The sequence below is a fragment of the Falco rusticolus genome, chromosome 4 (genome assembly GCF_015220075.1).
Source record: "Falco rusticolus isolate bFalRus1 chromosome 4, bFalRus1.pri, whole genome shotgun sequence".
In the NCBI taxonomy this organism is placed as follows: domain Eukaryota; kingdom Metazoa; phylum Chordata; class Aves; order Falconiformes; family Falconidae; genus Falco; species Falco rusticolus.
This window is the reverse complement of record NC_051190.1, coordinates 55,900,478-55,928,336: the sequence shown is the minus strand read 5'-3', so window position 1 is coordinate 55,928,336 and position 27,859 is coordinate 55,900,478. Positions and strand designations below refer to the sequence as shown.

The 27,859-nt window shown below is 48.0% G+C and overlaps 1 protein-coding gene across 2 annotated transcripts in view; it reads left to right on the top strand.

Annotated features, from left to right (window-relative positions):
* LOC119146997 (mitogen-activated protein kinase kinase kinase 3-like) overlaps positions 1-27,859 on the top strand; it is an 82,307-nt gene that overhangs the window by 50,900 nt on the left and 3,548 nt on the right. For both annotated transcript variants that reach the window (XM_037385429.1, XM_037385428.1), the window contains exons 6-16: positions 4,376-4,489; positions 5,999-6,110; positions 13,767-13,900; positions 16,677-16,750; positions 18,798-18,865; positions 20,821-20,913; positions 21,928-22,122; positions 23,004-23,152; positions 23,744-23,875; positions 26,515-26,644; positions 27,276-27,453. In XM_037385429.1, coding sequence (XP_037241326.1) covers positions 4,376-4,489; positions 5,999-6,110; positions 13,767-13,900; positions 16,677-16,750; positions 18,798-18,865; positions 20,821-20,913; positions 21,928-22,122; positions 23,004-23,152; positions 23,744-23,875; positions 26,515-26,644; positions 27,276-27,453 — 1,379 coding nt within the window. The remainder of the gene's footprint in view (positions 1-4,375; positions 4,490-5,998; positions 6,111-13,766; positions 13,901-16,676; positions 16,751-18,797; positions 18,866-20,820; positions 20,914-21,927; positions 22,123-23,003; positions 23,153-23,743; positions 23,876-26,514; positions 26,645-27,275; positions 27,454-27,859) is intronic.

Here is a 27,859-nt window from a genome sequence, read left to right as displayed (position 1 = left end):
CTTGCTGATGATCAGGGAAGCAAAGTCTGGCCTGTCCATGGACAGCATGGCATGGGTGTTTGTTAGGCAGTTGGCTGTGTTGTAGAATGAAAGACTAGCTTCTGTGGCCAGTGCTCTGTCTGAATTTGATCTGTATGCGCTGCTGCACAGCTGCTCCAGGTGTGACTAAGTGCAACCTTGTTTGTCCCATCTCCACAACCAGCTTGTCATGTGACCTTGGGCAGGACACTGAACCTCAGTGTGCCACCAGTTCCCTTCTGACCTCCCCTTGCTTGTCCCCTCTCAGGCTGTCACTCAGCATCATTTTGGAAGGTTAGTGAGAGTTAAACCTAGCGAAGTGTTAGAAGCTCCGTTACGGGGGGGAGGAGATAAAAGCATATATAACAAACATTTGTCAAGAATTGTTGATGCCAGTTGGTCCTGTGTTGGGCAGGAAGATGAACTAATTGACCTCTCAGACTTTTCCCCAACCCTGTTTCCTACTATTCTTTGGCTTTCTGCAGTGTCTTACAGAGTGAGGTCTAGCAATACGGTTGTAGTCAGTGAAAACGCACCCTTTGCACTCACTTTCTTAGACTGCAGTGGATTGACTACCAAGTCCCACATAAAATATTAGGCTCCAAGGAGTATCCTATTTAAAAGCAAGAAGGAAGTCTAATAAGTTCTATTTAGTGAAACTTACATGTATGAAAATTTTGCTGTTCCTCATAGCTGCTCACTGTAGACAGAATAAACCCAGTTACTAGAAATGCACCCTGGCAATTACTTCCATGGTTCTGCATGAGTCTATATTTAGTTTCATGCCTAGTAGATATCTTTTCCTGATACCCGTATGTGCCATAGTCTGGAAGCCAAATGGAGTAAAATCTACTTGCCAGATGTGGGTAATAGGTAAAGCCAAGCTAAATACTTGGCTCCAGTCCCTTTAACAGGAGGGCAGTTTCTGCCTGAGGTTTTTGGCTCCTCTGAAGCAGACATGCAAATGTATTAATGTTGTGATATTGGAGTGAGATGGAGTGACCTGCAGAACATTCTGTTCAGAGCAGCAGTTGAGGGATTGCTCTGAATGCTGGTGAGGAGCTCTGTAAAGGGATGGGTGAGCCAGTGGGACTGCTCTTAGAGTTTAGAGTCAGATTCTGCTTGGTGGTGAAATGGGGGGGAGCAGCTCTCCACCATTCCCATTTCTGTTTGGGTGAGTGTAGGAGAGAAGGCTTGTCTGCTTGATGCACCTGTGGAGCCCTTATGAACTTAGAGGGTTAAGCTGGTGCACCAAGAGAATATCTGTTCAGCTCTACTGCTTAAGGAAGCAGACTGTGAACAGCTGCACAGCATTTGGGAGATGTATTCAGCGCCATCTCTGTCTGGTATCTGCTGTGAATGTGAGCGATTCATTCAGATCCCAAAGTTTATCCATGAACGAATGGTCTAACCATTTCATCCGTGGACCTACTGAAAGCCCTCAATAGTCAACATCTACCTGTTGAGTGCTTTCATTCATGTCCAGGCCCTGTCCTAGACTGGGAATCTGTTAGCAGCCTTGCTTGTTGAGACCCAGCCCAGACAAGACTGGCGTTGGTGTTCTTTGTAAACCCTCTAGCTGCTTAGGTCCCTTGGGAGGTAAGGGACATTTTCCTGAACTTTTCCCTATCTGGTTTGGTTGAGAACTTGGGTCCCTACAGCCTGTAGGATATCCTGGAGCAGGGCTTTCTTGAGTCTTCCTCTTGGAACCTTTTTCCTTACACACAGTTAACTGAATAGTTTTCAGACAAAATTTGCACAGCCTGATTATCCACCTTCTTGGTTGAATGTACTAAATACTTAGCTCTAGAGTCTCTTTTTCTGTCTTTTTGTAGAAGTTTCTCAACCACGTTTGCATACCTTACACCAGAAGAGCACACCTAGCTCAACCTGGAGTTCGTTACTTAAATACCTTTTGAGAACTGGCCTTGTCTTTCCTCAGCAATTACTACAGCTTCCAGCAATTACATCTGGCAGCTTTATTTTCTCACCTGTTAATCCAGTTTCTGGTATCTAACTCTCCCATGCAAGCTATAGGGGTCCCGGGTATCTAATTTGGGACTGTAACCTACAGAATAGCAGGTTGTGTTATACTTAGCTATTGCAGTGCCCCTTTGCAGACGTGGCTTTTAGTATCTCAAAGCTGGGTGCCTAAGGCAAGTACAAGCTCAGAACCACCTGCTATCCACAGCTGCGGGAGCCTGGCTTTCTTGGAGGGATGTTTTGGGCCCCTCACTATCAAGGAAGGACATTGAGATGCTGGATCACGTCCAAAGGAGAGTGATGAAACTGGTGAAAGGTGTAGAGCACAAGTCTTATGAGGAGCACCTGAGGGAACTGGGGTTGTATAGAGAAAAGGAGGCCTGTGTCTGTGTGTGTGTGTTATTGCTCTCTAGAACTACCTGAAAGGAGGTTGTAGTGAGGTGGGTGTGGGTCCCTTCTCCCAAGTAACAAGCAATAGGATGAGAGGAAATGGCCTCAAGTTGCACTGGGGAAGGTTTAGGTCGGATATTAGGAAGAATTTCTTCATCAAAAGGGTTGTCAGGCTCTGGAACAGGCTGCCCAGGGAAGTGGTTGAGTCACCATCCCTGGAGGTATTTGAAGGGCATGTAAATACGGCATTTAGGGACATGGTATAGTGGTGGACTTGGCAGTGTTAGGCTTACAGTTGGACTCAATGGACTTGAAAGTCTTTTCCAACCTAAATGATCCTATGATTCTATGATGATGAAGCTAAGCCTAATTTTATCATATGAAATAGGTGGCCCACATATGGCTTGCTCCTCTGTCTGCAAAATGGGGACAAAAGATAACCTTTCTATCACACAGGAGAGGAGAAACTCCATCCAAACCTTGAGGTGCTCCCAGCATAGAAACAGCAGCCACAGGGATATCGAAGATGGAGCTTGGCAGGCTCGGTCTGTGGTCCATGGGTGGAGGAGGTGACTGTACCAGTTTCTCAAGGTGAAACCTCATCTCTGTTGGCTAGGGCCCGCAGTTTTCCCTTGACCGGGTCATACTCAAATTCCTAGCCTCAGTGCACACAGTCTGAGGTGTATTTGCCTGTGGGCCAACAGCCAGAGCCTTGGCTACACCCTGGGATCAAAAAGGTAGACACAGGCGGCTCTTGAGTGTCATCTTCTGTGGCGGTTGACCTGAGGTGTGTTTGCTGTGGCTGGTGGCATGAACCCTGACCACTGGGAGGGCTGAGCTGCCTTTCAGGAGTTCTGGGCATCTGCAGCTCCCAGTAAGACCAGTGAGAGTCTACTGGGAGCTGTGGCTGCTTGGTCCCTTTGGTAGGTGGAACCGCTGTGTACTTTGGCACAGGCAGGAGTATAATGTGTGCTGATGGCTGGATTCGGTGCCAGTGCCTGGGGCAACCTGTGGAGGCTGAGGCTCGGTTTTTATGAGATTAGGCAGAATGCCCCTGAATGAGGGGCAAAATGTTGTGGGTTTAATCTTAGCCCAGGGCAGCAGAAGGCCACAGAGCCTCTCTGAAGTGCAGCTGTGTTGGGTGTTGGAAGCTCTGTAGGCTGTCTGCAGGACGTGGTACACCACACAGCCGTGTCAGGAGGGTCAAATTCCCTTTGGAGATACGAGGGCAATAGTCTGCCACTTACCAGGAAAACATCGGGACCTTAGCTGCCTGATAGACACAGCACTGTGTAGTTCTCTGTTCTATTTATCTTGTAAAGAGCAGAAGCTAAATTTGTCCTGCTGGGAGTCAAAGAAGTGGTTCTTGGAGGGAGAGCAATGCACACCTTTCACATGAAGAGGGAAGAGACTTATTTGTGACATGTCCCCCGATCTCACCTGATGCCCAAATACTAGGGAGACTGTGTCAGTGTGTGGGAACACAGGCTGCAGCAGTAGGGACGGCCACTGAGGAACCACCAAAGTAAATCCTTGGGTGCAGCTCACTGCTTTCTTGGAACACCACTGCATGACCATCTTCCCAGGAATCATATGTGGGGCTGTTTTGAGGCTGGGTAGCAGCAGGTCTTGCCTACGAAACCCCAAGATCAGAGCAGCCCCATAATAGCAGGCAGCAAGCCTAAGTTTTCATCTCAGCCATCTCGTCTTCCTACTAGCTGAATTGCTGGTGACCTTTAAGCTCTCCCCTCGCAGATGTTTTTTGTTGTGATTTTTTGTGTCTGTTCCTTGGTAGATGAGAACTTGGAAGAAACCTTTAGAGGTCGGCAAGCTGGAGGGCATGGGAGCTCTGTTTTCCATCCACCTTCTTAGGTTCCTCCCTCGTCCCCTGATTCCCAGGCTGCTCACTGCAAGGATCTTGCTTCCTCTGTTTACCCAAAAGTGTGACACTGCCATGCTCCGGTGTTTGTTCAATCCCTTCCAGCTCCTGATCCCGCTGAAATCCCAGGAAGATTTGGACAAAGCGATGGAACAGTTGGAGCTGAGCCCTTCCCTGAAGAGCCTGCGGATCCTTGTGAGCGCTCCAAAGAAAGCGAATGTGAGCCCTTCACCTTCTCTGCTCTTTTGTGTCTGGAGCGAGATGCCTTGTTATTGTGTTGGGGAGTGGAAACGAGTCTCTGAACGGTGCAGAGCAAAGGGCGAGCTGGTCGTGAGGGGGGGTCAGCCCTGCTCTGGCTCAGCTACTCGGAAATCCTCCTGTGATGGCAGCTCCCTCTAGCTCCTCCTGCATCCTGTGGAGGGTTAAATACTGTACTGATCCTCAAACAAGGTTAAACCCCAAGAGAACCCCTTGTGCTCTCTGTCTAGGGATTCTGTCACCATTGCTCTGTAGCCTCTTGTCCATATACAGGGTGATGCCCAGGCCCTTGCCATGCTGGGTGGCAGCACTGGGACTGCTCCTTCCACGTGGTGCTGCAGTACTAAAGGCCAGGAACAGCAAACTGGAGAATCCTTCTGTCTCATGCAGGACTGTAGTCTTTTCCATATTTATTTACTTGTTTTTCCTGAGCTTAGTGGTTTTGCAGTTAAGCCTGTTAGCTTGACCTCGCCTGCACAGAGTGTCTTGCCAAAGCACATGTCATGCTGCCCCAAGCACAGGCTGTAAAGCAAGGGATTTACGGATGTTGCAACTCTTTCTTCCTTATATTTCCTAGAAGTACCAGAGAGAGGAGTATTGAAACTCGTAATGTTTGTCCTCATGCTGCTGCTGGTGTTCACAGCTCCTGGAACTTCTGTGCTCCTTTTTAGAAGCTCAGAAAGTACAGGGACCAGAGTTCTAGAGAGAAACCAAGCCATCAGTTGGGGTTTCCTAAATCCTGGGCAGAAATGGGGCAATATGCCTTAGCAACTGTGGGAACATTGCAGTATTGCAAGTTGGCTACTAAGAGCGAAGAAGCCAGGTAGACTCATGCATACCTTTGAGAGTAGGTCCATCTCTCCCTGAAGCATGTAACCATGCTCCTGCATGTAAGAACATACAGTTCCAAGGTCACACATAAAATTACTGCAAAATCACAGCATACTGTAGCGTGTTATCTTAGTAAGACTTGGCCACTACCATTTAAGTTAACAGCTGGATATGCATTTCTTTGCTCTCCCCCTTATCTGACTTGCCAAGCAGAGCAGGATCCTCCACTCTGTTCCTCTGCTCTGTTACAGAGGAACCTCTGCAGTGCCTAAGCGCCCACTGAAGTCTAGGGAGTATGGAGGAGAGGCTCTGATTTTGGGATTGCAAACTTAGATACAGACCGATCCCTGGCCTGAACCCATCTGGAAGTAGTGCAGGAGCAGTCTTTTATGTCAAACATTTGTATTCACCATTATCAACTGGAGCTTAATCTTAATCTTATTTGAGTATTTTAATAACAGATGTGAGTTGTGTGTGAATATTTGCATCACTCTAGATTACGTGCACGTTTTTCGTTTGTTTGTTTGGGTTTTTTAGTTCTTGGGTAATATGGTCATGGGGAGCCAAATACAGGGTTTTATATGGTGTGTCCGCAAGGGCTCTGGCCAAGTCTGATCATTCCCTTTGTCTGATTACCAGCTTCTCCAGCCAAACAACAGTAAACAGCATGAAATGAGGATCTCTAGATCAATGGGTGATATCATGGGATCCCTGTACAAAGACTCAGAGAGGACACGGAAGTATTCAACAGGTCAGTAAAATGCAACGCTCTGCAGGGTGTTTTGTGCTATTACAAGCTGGCCACAATCCCCATCTCTTTTCTGTCACAACCCTGTAGCTGCTACAGTCTGGATGGCCACCCTGATGACCTCCCACCAGCAAATCAGGGCAGTTGTTACTTATCCTGAGGAAGAGGCTCTGCAAGCTGCACAGGTCGGACAAAGTTGTGCTGAGCAGGGAGTCATGTTGGGCATGGAAGCTAAGAACAACAGGAGATCTGAGGTGTAATTTACAGGGGAGGAATGCTGTGGTAAAAATCTCCAGTGGGTTTGACGCTACTGAGCTTTATCAAAGTGAAGAGTGAGGCTCTATGAAAAGCCAGGGCTTTTTGAGACCTTGAGGTATTTATTCCTTTTAACCACCTGCTAGTATTCCCTTGGGGTCTCTTCCCCTTTCCCACCTAGCAGAATAATGTAGCTGAATGGGCTTGCGTGCCTTAGCTCCTGAGCTGGGACCAGCTTCACCACATGAGGACCAAATACGTGTCTCCATGCCAGCAGTCTGTTCTTGTTAGTGAAATGAAGGCTGTGGTAGCTGCTTTTGTGGTTTCTCAGGGGAATGGATGCGTGCAGAGTTTTGCAGTGGTCTCATTTCAGATGAAGGGAGCATCCCCATCCTTCAGATGTGCTGGGAGTAGATACCTGCAGCCTGTGAAGCCAGGCTGGCAAATGCCTAGTCTCTTCTTGTAGTTCTGCAGGGACTGGAGTTTATTCGTAGCTTTGTGTAGTCTTTGGTTTTCTGTGCTTGAGTTTATGCTTTTCTTGCTTTGTAAAATACTCTGAGCTTTTTGAAATGACAAGTACTCAGTACTCTTGATAAGCTGTTTGTAGGACCTTTTGTGTAAAGAACCGTGTAGGATTTTTGAGAGCAGGGTGCCTTGTGCAGAACCAGTAAAGCAGGACTGTATAGCAGGGGTATAATTATTCATATTACAACCCATATGCAGGGTTAATGATTTTGTCATACAGCAAACATTCTCTGGCATGTCTGTGGGTGCTGGTTACAGAGTAATTTCTACGGATCTCTACTGTTTTCATACAGTTATCCAATAACTGTAGAAATGGCAGCATCAGAGGTCTTGAATAAAGTGGAGACCTATACCAATATATGTGGAGATACATTTCATCCTCCAAAGATCCTCTGTACTTATATGGTGATAAACACTTCCACACTTTCCTCTGTGCAACAAAAGAGTACTTTTCTCTAAGGATTAGCCCATTCTCTGTCTCATAGCCTGTGCTGCCTTGATAACATATCATGTGGTTTGCTGCATCTCAGACAATGATGTATAGGAAATGTTCTTCCAGGGTAGGTCCAGTATAGCCCCTTGTGTAGCCATGCCCAGTTCTTACTGAAGCCAGGGGTGGGTGGTACCTGTACAAGAGCTCCCTTCAGGCCTGGTGTTTGGATGTATTAGGGTTGTCTTTTTCTATTGTGGTTTTTTTTTTTTCTAGCTCACATGGCTCTTGAGAGTTTGTCCAGAGTCTGGCAGAGTCACTAGATGACCCTGAATGAAATGCACACAAACCCACATGGTAAGGCACAGAGCCTCAGCAGAAACTGTGCTTGAGCAAAAAAATCTCTGCTGCTCTTTTTTTGGCACTTGTTAAACTGTTAATGTAATCCAGCGAAGAGCTGTGGCACCAGGAGCTGTCACTGATGTGTGAATCGAACGTGATGGGCAGAATTGATTCCATGTGTAGCTGTGCTAGTGAGAAGATTAGTTCTTGCAGAGTTAGACTTGCCTACTAACTTTTATGCCATGCTTTGGCCTTTCCTTACTGTTTCGGAGCTGCTGTAATACTAGGAAAGTCTCTGACCAGGTCCACACCACCGACTGTGAGGTGTCGCTGCCTTGAAGAGCATCCTGTAGATAAGACAAGGCAGACAAAGGAAGAGATGTCAACTCTGCAAGGGTGAGAGCCTGAGGTACAGATGGGGTTTGAGGGAATGCTTGAATAACAGAGTGGAGGAATGGGTATAACATGCTGGTTTAACCTAGGTAACGGAGGAGGAGGAGGACTGGGCAGCACCAGATGCAGGATACAGTGTGTGCTAATGCTGGGATCCTCAGGAGAATCTGCATGGTGATTGCTAAGGCACCAAACCCAGTGTCCTTGGTGCTGTTAAAAAGTGAAGTAGCAAAGGTAACCAGCCCATGCTACAGTCATCCCTCTTTTTTTTTTTTTCCATGCAGTCTTGCTTTTAGTTTGAAAAGAGGTTGCAACAAGCCCTCTGCATGGTGATGGCACACCAGACCTCTCTTTGGTGTTATCTGGGGTCTGTATGAAGCTACTGCAGCTTTGCTTAGGAGGTGTTTGCAATCCAGCAGATTCATTTTTTTTGACCTTGTGAGTCACAACTGGGTAATCTAACTGCTGGGTAGAACCTCCAGCGAGCTGCGAGGGAGAGCAGCAGCGTTTCAATGGAGTATAAAACTGAATGTCAGGTAATAGACGGAGGTGATCCTGTGTTGTGGTTCCCTAAACCAGGGATCACTGAACCTGGTGGATGGACAAAAAGGCAGCCTAAGAGGCTTGGATTTCTGTAGGAGAAGCTATTCTTGCAGTTGCGAGGTATTCCACAGGGTCTGCTTCTGCTGTCGTCAGAGTGGTTCTATCAAGAGAGGATCTTAACTGGGTTCAGCTTTTCTCTTGAAACCACATTTAAAAGGAGATCTAAAGTGACTTTATAAAAAAAGGTGGTTCAGGGTCATGTTCTCAGTGTTTCTGAGATGTCTCATGTTTTTCTGCTGACTCTGCCATGTTAGCAGCAGTGAAAAATAATAAAACTGCATGTTATTGGCACAAGCACATTGGGAGGCGGGGGATAGATGTTCTGGGGAAGATTTGGCTATATTTGCTTCTCCTGGACAGAAAATGTCTTCATCCATGTCCCTGAAAAACCTTATGTAAAGTCAGTATTTTCTTCTCCCCCCCCCCCCCCCAACTTTTTCAGTGAAAATCCTGCCACACACACACACACACCCCTTTTTTGGAGGGGAGAGGGGGAAGTGGAAAATGTTCCAGTCCCTTGGCGACCAGCATCTGCAACTGTTCAGCTGAGTGCCAGGAAACTTCAGCTAAAATCTGTTTGGGTTCTGGATTTTCAGATAACTGAGGGTTGTTTTTATTTACTTTGAGGAAATACATGTTTCAGAACATTATCCACAAATTATTTAAAACCCTCATTCCAGAATCACCATTTCAGTGGAAACATTTGTCAAAAGCTGTATTTATATTTTATTTTTTCCGTGCTGGCAAACCAGGCTGCTTGAGCCATGGCATCATGTGCCTGCCAGCCCTCTCCAGACCAGGAGTGAATGCTGGCTGGGTCTGGGCTGCGGAATGTGGACCAGCCATGGGAACAGCAGGACTTTCACCTTGGAGAATTGCCACTGCAGTGATGGTGCCCAGGTTTTCATGAGTGGTGGGACACGTGTGCAGCATCATCTAACCCCTGCTAGCATGCTGGGAAGATTTGAATGCAGATCTCTGAAGAGAGACAGTACAAAGACTTTGCTGGTACAGAGGCTGGCCAGGTGACTCAGAAATAAAGGTGTGGAGGTGATGTCTGCATGGTTAAGTTAATGGGGCCATGACACGAGCACTGGCTAGCTGTTGATGAGGTTGCTTAGTCATTAGCCCATTCCCTGGCCAGTGTACCAACAGCTGCCATCCCAGCAGTGCCTGCATATGAATTGAGGTAGCACGGGCTCGGGACCTCTTGCAGGAGTTGGGATGGGTAAACCCCTCTCTTATTTTGAGAAGAGGAAGAGAATTCGGCTGTGTGCATCATGCCAGCTGCTTTAGGGCTAGAAAATGGGTTCTCTCCTGCTTATTAGTATAGAAGTACCCTAAAGTTTGCCTTAAATCAGCGTGTAGGACACTCCATCCTCAGAGGATCAGCATGGAGAGGAGGGAGACTTGTAGGGGTCCCCACTGAAAAAGAAGAAAGCAAGGGGGATTTGGTCCATCTGCTCACACCTCCCCTTGACAGTCACAGAGTGAGAAATTTCCTGCAGGTTTATCTCTTCTCCTTGTGCTGCTGCATCCTGAGCCCTGTGTTTCTGCCAGGGCTCAGAGGAACGGCACATCTTGACATCATGTCCCTCATTCAGCTCGGCGCTGACATCATCCCAGGGCTGGGCTCCGTGTGGCTGCAGCTGTGAGTGTAGGTGGCTGCCAGCAAACCCTCCCCAGCTCTGACTTTTAAGGGGTTTCTCTGTTGGGACCCCTGCTTGATGTTGATTGGTGATGGGTGAAGTTTTGGGAAGGACCTGCCAGGGCAGGGAAAGGGTGAAGCAAGGGAATGTGGAGGCGGAGGGAAGCAGAGCCTGGCACGGGGGAGCTGGCTGTACATGCAGCACTACGAGCTCTGCACATACTGCACAAAAGACACTTCTTAAATAAAAATAACAGAAGGCAACATGAAAGACCCCAGTAGATGCCAGCAGTGACTGTAAGTCTCCGTGCTGGCCTGGTTCACCCTGCTCGGGACATGCTGTGCTCTAGACCCAAATATATGGCTTTACATTAGTGTAACAAGGCACAGGAATCCCTTTCCAAAGCACCTTGCTCCAAAGGGTAACCGAGGTCAGATGCTCCACTGGTGCCAATCTGCAGAGTTTCTCCGAGTTCAGGAATCCTGGATAGAACAGCTGAGATCTGGCCAGCATTCCACTTACAAAGAAGTGCCTTACAGCCTGCCCCATCCCCACTGGGTCTGAGGACTGGAGCTGATATGTAATCCTGTAGCCTCCAGGAGGACAGTCCCATGGGGCTCCTCCTCGGCTTGGTGCTGCTGCTGTTTCTTGAGTGTGAAGAGCATCTGTGATATGTCAAACACGCACATCTGGGCTTGTGTGTCCATTTCTTCCTCTGCCTCTGGGTGTTTAAAGCAGCGTTATCTATTATATCCAATATACCTTGCACTGCCCCCACTATGAGTAAAGCCTGCCATTGACTACCACAGTTGCTCTCTTCCCTGACCCCTCTTTTTCCATTCCCCAGTCACCAGCAGTACTGAGTTTGCCTGAGGTTTTGTTAACAAGGCAGGGTAGGGCTGGAGCGGGGGAATCGACCTTGGGCTCTGGGGCTCTGTTCCCACCACCTCCCTGTGTTCCTCCCCGGTGGATGGGCATGCGTGGATGCGAAGCAGCAGCAACCAGTGCCCCTGGAGGTGTGAAGCTGCATATATTAATTGGAGCAGCTCTTCAACCCAAACAGCCTGACTGAAAGGAATCTGGTTCAATCCAACAGTTTCCAGACGTGCAAAAGCCTAAACGTTTTGTTTAACTTCTTTGCCTGCTGGGAAATGGCGAGTGTTTTATCCCCTTTTGCAGTTTTTGGCAGGAAATGTGACTCTGGAAGGTCAAACACAACCGACCTGATGGCTGGGAGTAGCTGTTACAGGCAAAGGTTTTATGTGAGATCATGCAAAGTCCTCGCGCTTGTGATAAATTTCATTTAACTCCCTGGGTTCAAAAGCAAACAGCACATGTACAACTCTTTGTAAAATCTGAAAGTCAAAGACTTTCTGAGCAGTGAGTGGGTTGTTGCAGTGAGAGATCCCAGGAGTGCACGAGCAGACCTACACCTCACTGTAGTAGTAACAGAAATGCTCAACAGAGCTACAATGCAGCGGTTACACCACACCAAATCCTCTAGCAGCTTTTTGGAGCAAGAGCCACCCAAATGTCCTTACGCTGCATTCTAGATTGACATCTGCTAAGCAGTTGAGGGGATGATACTGCTGCAGTGATTTATCTGGGATGCCCAAACTGTTACAGGGTTAAATGTTTGTTTATTTGTCCTCAAAGAGAGGATGCTGTACTTCCCAACTGGTTTTGTTTTCAGGGCTGGTGTAAAGCCAGTTCATTACGAGTGCCACAGCACTCGAGAGATTTTCTCCCCTTGATCTTGGCATTACTTCAGTTGGACTTTTTTCGCTGTGTTCTTATCCTGCAGGAAATCTGTGAAGGAGAAAATAGGAAGATGAAAAAAAGTAGCTCAAAGCCATATGACTTTTATTTTTACAATCTGAGCAAGGAGTCTGGAGGAAGGCATACCATGGGACAGTTATCTATTTGGTATAAATCCAGCAAGCCTGATTTAGTGATCTTTAATGCTGGTGTGATGCTGTTAACATTATAAGCACCTGACGGTGCCTGATGGTAGAAGCAGCTGAAGTGAAAGGTGGGGGCTCAAATTTGTAGTGTCGATCACGCTGATGGATTTATGCCAGAGATCAATCTGGTACAGTAACTGTGATGCAGAATAGCAGCAGAAGAGGCAGAAGTGTTGTGTTGATCAGTGTTGGCTTTTCACGATGGGATAGGCCCTTTGCCGGTACCTTTCTCTTGCAATATCGTGCTTAGCCTGAGTATGTTGTTACCAAATGGTAGTAATGAACCGAAGAGTTGGCAAGAATGACACAAAAATGGATATGAAGTGTAAGGAAACGTATCTCCATGTGCTTCTAAACCCTTCAAGGTTGTGTGCTTTTTAGAAGTCTGCTTAAAAACAAGCGTTACATGGTGTGAAGGCTCACATTGCACAATGCTGACCAGTTAAAGCTCCAGCACGGAGCAGCATGGACCTCAGTCAGCAGCTCCTTGCCATGAAGTGATGACATCCCAGGGATGAGGGGGGAGGGACTGCAGAAAGACAAGTGGAGACAAGCCGATGTATCTGGGCCAAGTGAGGGCAATGCTCCCTAAAGCCTGAAAAGGCACAAGGAATCTGTTAGGGTGGATTTGTGGGAATAAGGGGGAGGAGTGGGACTTCTGTGTAAGGAAGCTGTGGAGTTCTCTGCCACGTGCAGAATAGAAACCCTCTTCTGCTGACGAGCCCTATGGGGGAGCCTGTGAAAGCCTTGCTGTCTGTGCCGAGCTGCACATGATGCTCTGCAAATCCCCAGGGCTTCCCAGGTGGCTCTGCCCGGTGTGGAGGCTCTGCCAGCTGCAGGCATGGAGCCCCTGGGGCTACAGACAGGGGAGACGACACTCCTTTGGCAGGAGATGGGACCAGCTAATCCTGTAGGTCATTCCTCTCCCTGTGTTCTTGGATTTGAGGGCTGCTTTTCCTTGCTTTTCGCTTTTGTGTAGGGAAGGGGAGAGAAGAGGGGTATTTGAGTGCAAATTGTTTTCCATATAAGAAGCGTTTAAGTGATGTTGCACCGAGTTCACCCGGGCTGCTTCCCAGATTGCTGAATAAGGCAGTGACATGATCCAGGGAGGAAGCGCTGGGAGGTCAAAGAGGGGAGGTGGGTTTGGAGTTCGTGTTTTGCTTTGAGATTGACTGATTGCATCACAACAAAACTCTGGGGCCCTTTTCTTTCTGGCATTGACAGAGCACCTGGATACAGTGCACAGCTCTTAGGATCCAGTGCAGGTTGAAAGCCAAGTCTGCTAGATGTTGTGTGGCCCCACAGAAACAAACTGTACCTGTTGCAAAAGCTTTGTAGGATGCCCATAAAGAGTATCACATCTCTAGCTCCTCTCTTCCCTTCTATACAAGTTCAAACCCAGCAGCATCTCCAGTAGGTCAGTGATCACGGGAACATCTCTGGAAGGACTTGGATGTGGCAGGTTCTCTCCTTGACCCAATACCTTTCCATGTCCTAGGCTCGCTGCACACTGGCCGGAGTTCTCCGCCCCCAGGGAGCGTTCCTGAAGAGCAGCAGCAGATTGCTCGCCAAGGATCCTATACCAGCATCAATAGCGAGGGCGAGTTCATCCCTGAGACCATGGATCAGAATGTAAGTGGGGTCTGGGTGTGTGGGTTAAACCAGGACAGTGTTAGGCACGAGGGAGGCTGTGCTGTGAGTGCTGTTCCTATCATTAAATCCCCAGCGGGCCCTGTGTGTGGGGCTTAGGCCAGCTTTTTCCAGGAATGAGTGCCAATGGGCTTGCCATGCTCAAGAAACAGTGAGTCTGACTTCCAGGAACCTGAAAAAACAGCTGCAGTGGTGATGGCAGTGTGCTCAGGCACCTCAGGTAGCTCTGGAGGCGCACAGATTTGGGACACGCGTGCGTGCCAGCTGCTGGGCCCTCGTGGCTGCAGCCTTCCCGGATCCCGGGGACCTTGTGGGAGTGTGCCAAGCAACCGATTGCCTGTGATTGCAACAGCCTGGGGATGTCAGCAGCATTTGCTGCTTCCCATGTGCTGTTTCTGCCTGAGTTCTAGTTATACAGTTCTTGGCTCTGCCCACAGCCTCTCTCTATGGTTTTGTCTCTGTACCTCCCCCATGTATATTTTTTTTTCCTTTCTTAATAAGGAGTTTGTATATTCCGATCCCTCCGTAATAAAAGAGCAGCTAGTTCTTCAGCACAGGGATGAGCAGGACCTCTTCCTCCAGTCAATTTGTTACCCATGATGGGGAAATTCTGTAGTGCTGAGGGACCCAAGGCAGGGAGCAGCTTACACCTCCCTCTCCATTTGCATCTCTGCTCAAGCTGTAGCTCTGAAGGGCTTAGTATAGGTCCTGTGAAGTCAGCTAGGCTGTCTGGACACACAATTCCTTCCTGCAAAGCTCTTAGAAGGGCAGGACCATGATCCACGATTTGCAGGAGGGCTGGCTATGCCGGAGGGGCATGGAAGGGCATCCGGAAGGCACTAAGCTCGCTCCAGCAGGCTGTTGTGTTGGCCCCCAAGGATCTTGCCTGGGGAGACATGTATTTCCTACACTCAAACAGCACCCACTAGTAATGCTTTCGTGTACAGGCTGTGCCAGCGTTTCCATGGCAAAGTTGTGTTTTCAACCATTTATTATACAGCCATTAATAAAATCAGAAGTCACTCCGGGTGAAGCTTGGCAGCGTCAGAGTGCAGATGTATCTTGTGCTTCTTGCAGCCAAAAGTTGGCTTTCTGTTGTTTTCACATGCCTTCCAAACACGTTTGGTATGATTAAGATAAAGTGTGCGTGCGTGCAGGGGGAGAGTACCCATGAACCCCCCTTGGGTGTAAATCAGTGCAGCTCCACTGGCTGCTAATGGAGCTTCATTAGCGTTAGCTGAGCTCTGAGCCTGCTCCTGATGAAGGTTCCCAGATGCTCTCTCCTCGCTTTTCTCCAGCATCGCGCTGTGGGTGGCCTGCTGTCCTTCTCTGGTGAATTAAATGCAGGAAAAAGGGGAATTGGGGATGTTTTGTTTTGGGGGTTTTTTTTGCTCTTCTTATGGAACAGCCATGCTTTTCCCCATATGGGCTTTGCCTTCAGAATGTCCTTGTGCTGCAGCTTCCATATGTGCCTTGTGGAAAACCACTTACAAGCTGGTGCTGGATGCCTTTTGAGGGATGCCCCTGTGCAAGCCTGTGATGTAACTGCGGTCTTTGCCTTGAGACCAACTTGGCAGCTGAACAGAGCCTGCTCGGATTCCCGATTTTATGCTTTTGAGAAATGAGTCTGTCTCAGCACTATTTTAACTGCCGGGAGAGGCCTGGCATGACTGCCAGAGGTGGGGAGTGGGTTCTAGCAGAGGTCTTGCTCCTCTTTGGCTAGTGCATTTTGAAGGATGAGGCTTTGGGGTAAAAACTGGGAAGCAGAGAAGAATTGCACTTTCCAATTGGGACTGTCTTGCCAAAACAACACGAGCTGTTATGACAACCAGTTGAGGAGGTCTAACGCAGGAACAGTGCGTGGAAGGAGAAGCTGTTGCTGTACATGGGGAAGGAGGAACGATGTGGGTCCAGGAGCAGCAAAGGGTGACTCCACGTGGTGTTTAACCCTTGTTGCTCAGCTTTCCTGGGAACAGGCTGGGCTTGGGGCTGGCTGTGGAGTAGGGTTAGCAAGTGTCTGCTGTGGGTCTGCAGCCAGGAGGGAGCATCGTACCGGCTGCAGCACAGCATGGCCCTGAGCAAGCTCTGCTCCACATGAAAGTACACACAGCCCTTAGGTTTACCACTCAATACAAAACCTCTATTGTTACTAACCAGCTATAAATAACCCCGTCCAGTACAATGTCTCATCCAGGAAGCGACACAAATGCGGCTTTTGACTCACTGAGCTAGTGAGAGCCAAGCCAGTTCCTCCAGCCAAAAGCCCTGATGATGCTTCGCTTATCACTGGGGAGGAAGGCTGGTCTCGTGTGCCAGGGCAGCTCGGGAAGTCAGGAGGCCAGGGCTGCGATCCTGGCTATGGTGCACAATATCCACTTGGCCTTGGGCACATCATTTTTGTCCTGATATATTTTTTTTATTATTCCTATTATTTTTCACAAATATTTTGAGCGCTGTGAATCTCGTTGACTTCTCAGCATGCTTTGAACATCAGGGTGCTAATTGTATTTGCCTCAGTTTCCCTACTATCAAATAGCAGTTGGAAAGAACAGTAATCCAGAGGGGGCGTCATAAATGGATTTTACTGGGAAGAAAACTTCTGTTAGATTGGATCTCATCTCTACTGGGGCTGGCATCAGCTGGTGTAAATCAGCTGGCTTTGGTGCAGTTTTGTTGACCCTGCAGAGGTCTGCTAGGACAGGAGCTTGAAGAGCCGCAGTGCATGGTTTTATTGTTTCCCCTTTTCTTTCACTGTCAGATGCTTGAAGCTTTCATCAGCCCTGATGAGTCACTGTCTGGGAGCTGCCAGTCGCTGGACAGATCTGTGGACAGGTGAGTCGTGCATGTCACCATGTTCACAAGCTGAAAGGCAGCCTCCGCTCCACAGCGGGAGAGGAGTGCGGTCAGTAGCATCCCCTGAGGTTCCTGTTGGGATGAGGATGAGCAAAACAAATGTATCTTGAATGCTGAAAACCAGATCCGAGCGCAAACGTCTGTGTAAGGGCATGATTTGAATTGCAGTAATCTGAGAGGGACAAAGTAGCTAGGGATCTGTGGACAGCCTGGCTTTGTGTGCCCAGGTTTTCTGCTTCGGTTCAATCCCTCTCCTACTTCTCTGGCTTTCTGCAGTCACCAGGTCAGTGCTCTTGTTAGCCTCTCCATGCCTCCTCCTCCTCCCTGGGCGTGCTGTTTACTCTCCATTGCCCACTTGTAAATTTGGCAGCCCCTGTGCACTGCCAGCAGCCACAGACGTGTCAGTCAAGGTGCTGAGGACACCAGATGAGCAACAACTAAGTTTAGCTTCTCGGCAGGAAACAACTAGGACACGTTGTACTAACACAGGCTGCAGTTCAATAGTTGGTGTGGCTGGTTGGTCCAAGCTCACACGTGCACAGCAACTGTATGTTTGCTGCTGTGCACGGTAGGCTGTGTATAAGACACAGTGTCCTTTTGGGAAGCAGTATATATTTTTTTTTCCATCTGCATCAAAGATTTTCTTTTTTTCGCCCCATTGCTTTTACCATACAGCATCAAGGCTATGGTCCAGCAGGTCTGTGTTGTGTTGATTTGATTGCATAGCGTGCTTCGGGTTTGCAGCTCTGTGCGCTTTGGATCTGTCTCCTCATCAAGGTCCATTTCCTTTTTGTGGCTTTTAATAATTTCCTGTGATGTGTTTGCTCATTGTTATGCCTGTATCAAAGCTGGATTCCTTGTGCTCCTGGTCTCTATGCCCCAGCTTTGCTTTTGCCTAAACTTTGCTAGGAAGAACAACAGAAGGTGCACAGCCTGGTTGTAACACTGTTGTGAACTGAGAGAAGAGCATTAGGCATGTTTGCGAGAGGGTAGTATGGCTTGATTTCAGATGCAAAAAAAGGAGGCAGCTGTCTTCCATCATGGGGTCTAGGAGCTGGGAAAGGCATGAGGAAGGCTGTATTCTTTAAAGGCAGCAAGAGGAGTAAGCACAACTATTCCTGCAAAGGCATAGCTGAGCCCTTGCAGCCAATTACTTGTGATGACATTAGTCTCAAGAGGGCAGAGCTAGTCACCAGGCATGGTGACCAGTCTGATGCTAAGAAATAACATGACAAATTCCTCTTTGCCATAGCAAACCTGCCATGATGAGCTTTGGCATGAGTAGATTTCAGAGCGCTTTATAAAGCAGATTTGTACTGCTATGCACATTTTGTTAAAAGGGAGAGTGGAAAAGCAACCTGTCCAGATCACCCTGTTGGCCCTTACAGAGGCTGGAGTGAAAGGATTGCTGAGATCCCCTTGCAGTAGTTTATCCATCCTCTCAGTGTAGTTTAAAGACCTTAAGCCTTGAAGCACTGATCCTGCACTCTCTCCTTCCTGGTCTCCGGGGAAGGGTGCGTGTGCCCAGCAGTGGTACGGACCCTCCTGTGTGAGGAAGATGGGAGAATGATGTTGCAGAGGAGGGGAGACCCACATGAATCAAGCGTGACTGAAGAACTCCAGCGTGTAAATCTGCAGCAACTAAGCCATGTACATAGAAAGCAGAGTTGCACAGCTGAACACTTGAAGTTGTGGGAAGAGAACTTTGCAGTCCTCCTTATGTGCCACCTTGTGCATAGGTGGTTTTGGCTACTTCATTTTGACCTGGTGACTGTGTTTTGCAGCATCCTTTTTGTTTGCCATAGGAACAAGCTGTGATCCAGCAAAAAAAATAATCTTCATTCTTGTGCAGGTTGAGGATGGGAACTCAGCTGTGTAGACTGGGCTGATCAGTGATCAGTGCATCTTGTGGTATAGCCTGTCCTTTCTGCATGTAATCGCTTCCTAATTCATTCCATAGCTTTTCTGGTATAATAAAGTGTATCTGTGGGTTTTTGTTTTTTGTTTTTTTTACATTCCTCTGCAGCCCACCCTTTACCCAAACCCCTGTTCCTGGAAGGAAGACCCATCCCAAAGACAGTCTCGATTGCATGGGTAAGCACTCTTGGAGGTTTGTATTTGTTTAAAAGTATAAAAAGCCATGTGGTAAAAAGTCTGAATAAAAGGCTATTAAGAGAGATGGCACTGCATGAAAAGTAATTAAAAACAATCAAGCAAACCAGATCCGTTGCTTAGATTACACTTCAAAAGTGACCCTGTAATGATCAAACATGAATATTCTTTAAAATCAAAAGACACAGAGCACCAAACATAAGCAGGGCTGCTCTTGTCATCGTTAACCCTCCTTGGCTCTGCAGCGATAGTGGTAGCACAGAAGAACCTTTGGACCTGGTTTGGGAATCAATTTACAGCAGCAACAGTCCAAACGGGGTAGCAAGTGCCCCGAAGTAAGTGGATGCAAGCAGCTAAAGCTGTTGAAAGATCACTGATGAGTTCTGTGTTGGAAGAAGTTGCTGAGGGGAGGCTTGCTTTTGTATTTGGAGACAACTGTGAGGTGCTGACAAATGGAAACAGCCTCGTGGGATCACCTTTTGTCTCTGTTAGCACCTGTGAGTTGCACTTTCAGGATTCTGACTTCGTACATAACAAAACTGGAGTCCCAAACTCTCTAGGGAGTTATGCCTCTTTCACTTACGTTATTCATAACCAGTAATACCGCAAATGCTGTTAGGGAAAGTGTACTGGTAACTTGCAAGGATCATAGGTTACTGCTTAATCACTTAAAACATCCAGCTGGTTAAATCATGGAAACTCTGTAATATTGTAATGACTTTCACTATTAAAAATGAGCAAATGGCAGTCAGCCTGTGGCACGTTAACTTATTTCTGGCCTGAGGCAGGATTTCTAGATTGAACTGTAGAGATGAAGCTGCAGTCAGTCCACGTCGCCCAAGGTTTTAATACATCCCTAGTGGTTGGGGAGGCATTTTGCTTTGAGACACCACTCGGCATCGTTGCCTACACGTGGCTCGCTGAGAACGTCTTGCCCTGTCCTTGTTGCTTTTCTTGCTGACCATATTTCAGCCATTAATGCACTCCTCTTGTGCGCTGCTGTAATGGGGAAATCATGCTGAAGTGCAGCAGAGGCCAGGAATGGTCTCGGAGGAGCGGCTGCTGGCCCCAGGCTAAGACAAACAAACAATCAGAACGGACTGTGTCATTGGAGTTGGATGGAGGAAAAACAGCAAGTGAAAGATGGGGGGGAAATGACAGATATCTTAATCTCAAAGTTATTTGGTGCTACCAGCAATGGCTTCCTGTGCTGGAATTTTTTTATTTTTAAAAAATACGTTCTTATTGTGCATATCCATCTCTCTCTCAATCTTGTGTCTAATCTAAACTCTGATGGCCTTTAATCCCTCCTGTATATTCTATTTTTCTAGCATTTAATCAAAGTAAGTATAAAAGTTTGGAGCTCTGGAGGTATAAATCAGTCTCTGGCTTTCAGAGGTCAGGAGTCACATCTGAGAAGTAAGTGGGGAGAGATTGTCTGGTGTTAGCCAAGTGCTGGATTTTTGCTGATATCCCCAAATATCAGCTGGAAATAGCTGATATCAGAGCAGAAGTTTTGGAGTAGATGGATCTGGACCTGACCCTGCCTGGCAGTTCTGTTTCCATGCTAATTTTTGCATTTTTCCACATGCAAATAAGATGTTTAGTGCTCTGTCTTGGAGACCAGGCATGGTCTGTGTTAATCCCCTGCTTGGTATTTGAACAGTGTGGGCCAGTGTCCATCAAGTCAGCAGTTAAACCCCTTTGCTTTAGGGGGACCAAGACCAGTGTGTCTAACCCTTATTCCCTAAGGAGTGTGTGAATGTGGACAGATTTCAGAGTGAGCCTTGGGGGATGTGTGGCCACGTGAATGCATAGCTTGTCACCTGGTTCTTGTCTGTTATTCAGCCTGAGGACCAGAATGCTTTCCAGTAAGAAACACTTGAGGCATTTGGTACTGAGCTGATCTCAGAAACACATCTTCTTCCCTCCTGCAGATTTTGACATCCCATTCTGCGAGAGGTTTGGGAAAGGTGGGACCTTCCCGAGGCAGTACCACCTCTCCCAAAGTCGCAAGGACTACAGTGACGGTAAGAAAATGATGGTGGGTCAGGGAGGGAGGTGGTCAGTCTAGGATCTCGATGGCTTGTGACAGTGCCTAGGACTGGAGAGACTTGGAAAGGAGAGGTTTCTAATAAAGGGAGAACCACCGAGTAATTTGGGGTTCGCTTGTGTATTCTGAAAAGCATCCTCTGTGAGACCTTGTGGGTCTGCTCTTGAGAAGTGCTGAGCATCCACAGCATATATGAAAGGCAGTGCTCAGCTCCTCCTCTGCTAGCACCTGTTCTTTTAACTTAGCCACGTGGATGATTGGCATTTCTCATCCCTAGCGATACCAACCTTTCTGTTCCCCTAACTTCCTTCCTTTTGAGGATGCTGGTTTGTGACCTTTACAGCAGGTTTTTCACAGCACTGTAGGAAATATCCTAGCAATTTCAGGGTAGCGGTATCTGTGCGCATCTCTGGTTTAAGCTGGCGAGCTCTGAGCTGTGGGGACCACTCCATCACCATCTTGCCGCTCCTTTCACTGTATGAGACTGCAAATGGTAGGAAGCAAAACTGAGTAAGAATCAAATTCCCTTAGAAGAAAAATACTGAGGACATGCAGACAGCATATTGAGCCTTCCAGAATGAACTTCATCTCTCACTGACACCACCTTTGTTAAAGCAGTTACCACGAGATCTGGCACTGCTTCTGTGGTCATTTGTGCTGTGGACTTAAAGGATGGCAAGGATAATTTGCAGCGCAAATCCTTGGCTGTTCAGAGTTTGTTTATGATTTAACAACCAACAAAACCCCTAATGTAATTAAACTGTTGCAAACCCCTCTAGAAGCATCTGCATTAGATGTAATGCCTGCTGCTAACAACTCTTGAATTGAATTTAAAATATCCGTACAGCTTTGCTTCAGTTTCATTAAACTTATTTTGCATAATTGGAAGAGGTGCACCACTGGATCTAGGCAGCGACATGAGAAGGTGGCGGTAGGTAGATCCAAGCTGGTGTGTGTGTTCTTGCTGTAACTCTCCCCTTTTCTCCTACAGGACGGAGGACTTTTCCCAGGAGTTACTTCCCCCAGGAGAACCTGTTTCAGCTTGTCCCTTCTAGCCGAACCAAGAGCTTTAATGGGGACAGCAAGCTCAGCACCTTGCAGTACGACGAGTACAGGCCCAAATGGTGGAACAATTGTGAAAAAGGTCTGCAGGTCTTCAGCACCTCCCCTACAAAAGCTAGGAACTGTAAGTGAATCAAAGCCACTAGTCTCTGAGGTCTCAGTACCTCTGGGTCTTGACACAAAATTGAGTTACTGTGACCTGCTAATTACTGCGCATCAGCTAAGCTAACCGTGTGTGAATGCACTTTGATTCCAGCGCCAACACAAGGCATGCTGTGCTGGCTTATGTCTCAGTGAGGAAGGTTTAATAGAACACACTGTATTTTATCTTGGCCTTGAGCTGAGAGCGTGCCTGGGGTCAGCTGGTGTTCATCACTTGCCGAGTTGCAGAAAGTTGCTTGTGTGTTGGACTGTCGGTGTGCTCATGCACCAGAAGCTTCCATGAGGCTTGGGATGTAGGAGCAAATGCAGCCAGAGGCTCTGTTCCTTGGCTTACATTGTTGTCACCCCAGCACCCAAAGATGGTGTTGCAGGCTGCTGTCATATTGCAAGACTGACCACGCTATAAAAATTTGTGCATTCTGGGCCTGTTCAGGGATGGACGACAATATAGGAATGACCAGTGAGATGAAAATCTTTACTGGTCCCTGCCTGGGTTGCTGCTCAGCCGTGCCGTATCCTTCTAACCACCCCTACAGCTGGGCAGAGAAAGTCCCACATGGGTTAAGAAGCAGTTTTTGGAGGAAGGACTGTTAAAGAAATGTCGCTTTTCAGGAACTTGTTTCTGCTTTATACCAATGCAGACTGGGAGACATCCCACACACAGACCAGGAGCACTAGTGCAATTAGAACTGTTTTTTCATGGTGCCCCTGGGAGAGGGTGGCTCACTGCTTGCCCTGGCGAGCTCACAGCGGGCCTGGTCTGCACTCTGTAGGGTCAGGTGGACCCTGATGCTGAAGTCTCCCTGCCGTGCCCTTCTCTTAACCCTCTCCTCTCTCGTGTAGCCCTGCAGGCACCTGTGAACTGGAGGCTGGGGAAGCTGCTGGGAAGAGGAGCTTTTGGGGAAGTTTATCTCTGCTATGATGCTGACACTGGGCGGGAGCTGTCGGTGAAGCAGGTGCCTTTTGACCCTGACAGTCAAGAGACAAGTAAAGTGAGTACAAGGGCAGGGCTGCGTTCTGCAGCCCCTTGGGGAATTGTGGGCTGCAGGTGGCAGAGGAGTCTGTGTCCTTGATGGAAAGCAGTGTGTGGAGGGTATGTGGTGTTTGCCCTTTTTGGAGTGGTCTCGAATTGCTTGTGGCACCAATCAACGTGCTCTGGTGACTTCTCTACTGCTTAGTTCCTTGGTCATGTTGGCCTGCTTTGTCTCAGGTATCGTTTCTTGCAGGGCTGTCTGCTCTTCCTTAGATTCCGCCTTCTTCCTCCCTTCATCTTCTTCCCACTCTGTGCACTGCATTAGCTTTGCTGGTATCTTCATTCACACCTTTCCAGAAAAACTTCGTGAACACAAGGAATAATAATGAGTAAACCTGTCTCAAAGCCAAGGCCCTGTGCATCCCATCTGTCTTTCTCCTTACCTTTTTCTTACGGCAGTGCTTCTCACTGCTGAGCCTTATGTGACTTATGTCCTCGTGGGCAGCTTCACAGGTGTTCTGAAAAGAGTGTTCAGCATCAAGCGATATTTGGATAATATTCCCAAAGTAACCATGCCCTTTTGTCACGAAGTACGTCTGTTCTGTTGCAGGAGGTGAATGCCTTAGAATGTGAGATTCAGCTGTTGAAGACTCTCCGCCATGACAGGATAGTGCAGTACTATGGGTGCTTGCGGGACCCTAAGGAGAAGAAACTGTCTATCTTTGTTGAATACATGCCAGGGGTAAGTGCAGTTCCTGCTAAAGATTGTCCTGAGCAACAGAGAACGTGTTTAGACTGCCCTGGAGTCTGGTGAAATTTGGATCTGGAGTTAAACTGTTCAGCTGAGCTGCTCTATATCTGATGAGCCAGACCAAAACAGTGGATGCATCCCTAAGGCTCGAGAAGACTTAGGTTGTGAGTCAGATGTCATGGTGAAGGCCCTCAATGTGCACCGAGTGAAATCAAAAGCCACCAAACGCCTTGAAGGCAGGTTTTCGGTTTGAATCCTGGAGCAGGGTGTGTTCACAGTCTGGAATCTGAACTCAGTGATTGTGGGACATGATCCAGATTTGGCTCCAAACACTGTGGCCTGAGCCCATCCTTAAGTATTTATTGCAAATCCCTGCAGGAAAAGCTAATAGTACAACTGTCCACCCACAGCTGTCACCAATTATTTGTGGCTTTCAGCACGTGTGTATTAAAAACAGTGTTACTCACTTGTAAGTTTTCTCCTGTTCGGGACAAAACTTTCTGTTGATAGCATTATCCTCTTGGGCAGGAGTGGCTTCAGTCTGTGGCTTTGCTGATAGAGGATGAAATAGCCCTAGGGAAGAAGAAGAATCAGAAAGCGTTGGGAGAGTCTAAGCAGGGGCTGGAGAATGTATGCAGATTAGTTGAATATCTCTTTCTGTTTGTGAGCATGTGAATTACATCAGTCTTATAGACAAAGTCTTCGGTTGGTATAAATGCTATTTATATTGTCAGAGGATCTGTTCTCCAAAGTCCCTCCTGTCTAGCTGGATTCATTCCGCAGAGTGTGGAAGATAAACCCTTGTTTATACAAAGATTTGTAAGGTCAGAGGGACTGTTAGGTCATCCGGTCACAAATAATTTCAGTTATTAGTAAACATGCTAGAAGCTGTCTTAACACATCTTGCATGTGAGCAATCAGGTGGACTTCCACATGTTTGAGTCCCTTCCAAGCCCTGTCCTTCCTCTCTCCCTGTGGGCAGGCATCTCGCTGGCAGGCCTTACCACCAGGCGGGGACCCAGAGGAATAAACCCCGTGAGTTTCATCAGGCCCCTTGCCGCTTACTCTGCAGCGTGCCGATGTTTGTTAGCAGCCAGGAAACCAACATTTGGTGCGGGGGCAGTGTCCAGCAGGGCTGGAAGTCGAATGTTTGTTTTTTTACACGATAAACCAGAGCTCTGACCAAATACAGATTGACTTCCGTGCTGCAACAACAGCCCATTTCACAAAAGCAGCTCGGGGCTTTGGTTCCCAAGGCCAGCGAAGCGAATGCGTTCCCGAACCTTGCAGGGCAGCGGCTCTGCAGGGCTGGGTCCTGCAAAGCTTCTGATTTCGCACAGCCAGCTTGGCAGAGTCTTCCCAGGGCCAAGCCCGGGTGCACCGTTCGCCTGGCATTCTTATGATTGCCCCATTAAGTAGCTGAGACTGTCTTTTCTGTCCTGCCCTATTTTTTAAAAATTTGTGCTTGGAAAACGGAACGGTCTATCTGACCACAGGCCCTGAAGACCCTGTTTCCCAGTCTTGTTTGATGTGCCCCTGTCAGGGTGAGGGAGGCCAGGCTAAGGAAGCTTAGCTCGGTGGTGGGCGAAGGAACATACCCTACATACGAGTTGATACCAGGGGGCAATTTCAGAGCATCTTGGGTTACTTCAGCAGCCCTGTGAAAGGGAAAGAAGAGATCCATCCACAGGATCCACCACCAGCCTCAGAAGGCCAAAGCAGTAGCCGGGCAGAGCAACAACTGGGGTGGGTGGAAAAGCTGACACGGTTTGAGTGACTGACTTGCAGCAGAGGAGCCCACTGTTCCAAGAGCAGAAGGACTGTGGCAATCTGGGATCAACCCCAGAGCTGCAGGACAGGCAGAAACGGGATGAGTTTCCCCTTCTGCTGCTTTCCAGGTAACCTGAATGCTGGAGGTAGAGCTGGGTGCCACCTCTCTGACTGAACCCCTGATCCACCCCTGGTTCATCCCGGTTAAAACCCAGCTCTGGCATAGTGAGGGACATCTGTTTCCAAGTGGACCGAAAACAGAGCTAAAAGCAGGGGGTCACCCTCTTGCAAATGCTAGATGTCTGCACCCCTGCTTCCTTTCCTCTTTGGTCAGTGAAATCAAACCAGTAGGAGCCTGCGTGCCTGGGGCAGAAATTCAAGTACTTGCACATTGTTTACCCGGGGTGGTCTTGCTGAAGCAGTCCCATGTGGTCCTGCCCCTGGTGAGTCCGCCTGCCTCATGGCAGCAGGTGCTCCGTGCTGTGAGAAGCTGGGGGGGGGAGGCTTCACAGAAGACTGACTCATCAGCTTGGCCCTGAAGATCTGGTCGATTTGGTCCCCTCGCTGGAGTTGTAACTCCTCCTCAGTGTGGTCCTCCTCCATGAGCTATTGGTGACAGCCAGCCACTAGAGGGGGAAGAAGATCTGTAGTGCTGGCAGGGACTGTACCCTTTTCTCCACTGGGATTTGGGATGCTGAGAACAAGTCTTTGCTCCATCCAGCACTTAGTGAATTTTTGTCTTGCTGTTTCTGCGGCAGAGTGTGGGTTTTTTTGAGCTGGTCACAGTAACTTTTTAAATTTTCCTGACATGATGGTTCTGCTGGCCCTTACAGTTGGTGTGTGTTGTTTCTTTGCAACAGGGCTCAATAAAGGACCAGCTAAAAGCTTACGGTGCTCTGACCGAGAACGTCACACGGAAATACACCAGGCAGATCCTGCAAGGAGTCTTCTACTTGCACAGCAATATGATTGTCCACAGGGATATTAAAGGTGAGTAGATAATACAGACAGGCTTCTTGCTTGGAGTTTTTCAACCCAGCCTCGCAGTGCGCCAATATAAATTCTTGTGCAAAACACAGTGCTGGGATCTGGTCAAGTAATTTTGCCCCCAGCATTCACCAATTCGAACTGTGAGAATCTTAAACAAGCAGCTGAAACCAAAACGTTGTGCTGTCTTCCTGCTTGGGAAGCCCAGATATGAGGTGTTCTTAAGAGGGGTTATTGCTAACTGCCCTTACACATCTGAAAACCTGGTGTAACGTACCTGAGTTGGGAGGCCCTGGCAGTCAGAGAGATCTGGGGCTCTCTTCGCCTCTCTGCGGGTGGGGAGGAGGATCTGTCATCTCCCATTCACCGCTTGCTTTTGGGAAACCTGCGGAGTGAGGAGATGCTGGTGGGAGTCAAGCCTCTCGGAGCACAGCTGCCTTAGGAGAGAGGGATTGTACGTGATGCTGAGTCTGGCCCCAGCAAGGCCCTTTGGGCTCCCTTGTGTCCAGCTCTTTGCCTGTGCTGTTCCTGCTCTCCTCGCTGTAGCCACTTCAGTTCAGGTTGCTGCTTCATCTCTTGTGTTTGTGGTTTTTGTTCCTTTTTTTTTTTTTTTTTTTTTTGCTTTTCACCCCAGGTGCCAATATTTTGAGAGATTCTGCTGGAAATGTGAAACTTGGAGATTTTGGGGCCAGCAAACGGATCCAGACCATCTGCATGTCTGGGACTGGGATTAAATCTGTCACGGGAACGCCATACTGGATGAGCCCAGAGGTGATCAGTGGAGAGGGCTACGGAAGGAAAGCTGATGTGTGGTAAGGAATGTAGTAGAAACCTCACCATTTCTGCTTAAATCAAACAGTCCCTTTGGGAAGTTGTCATGGGAGCAACAGGTATAGCTAGTAGTTGGAAGACAGAGGAGTGTAAAGGATGGAAATAGAAACTGAATGTTAGGATCGATTACGCAGATATCAAGGGAGCGTGTTGTAGCTGAAGGTCCTAAAACAGGAGCCCTCAGAATCACAACTTGCTTTTGGAAGCTTTTATCACATGTGAGGGTCATGCACAGCTCGACCCCGTAGCTGCTTTTTAATTCTGGAAAGCAGGTTGGTAACAAAGGTTGCTAAAAGAGGTGTTGAGTTTTGGTGGCTGCTTTTAGGTTAACTAAACCCAGCTCAGAGGCTCTGGGGGATCTTGTGCAGCCTGTCAAAATCTGCTGCT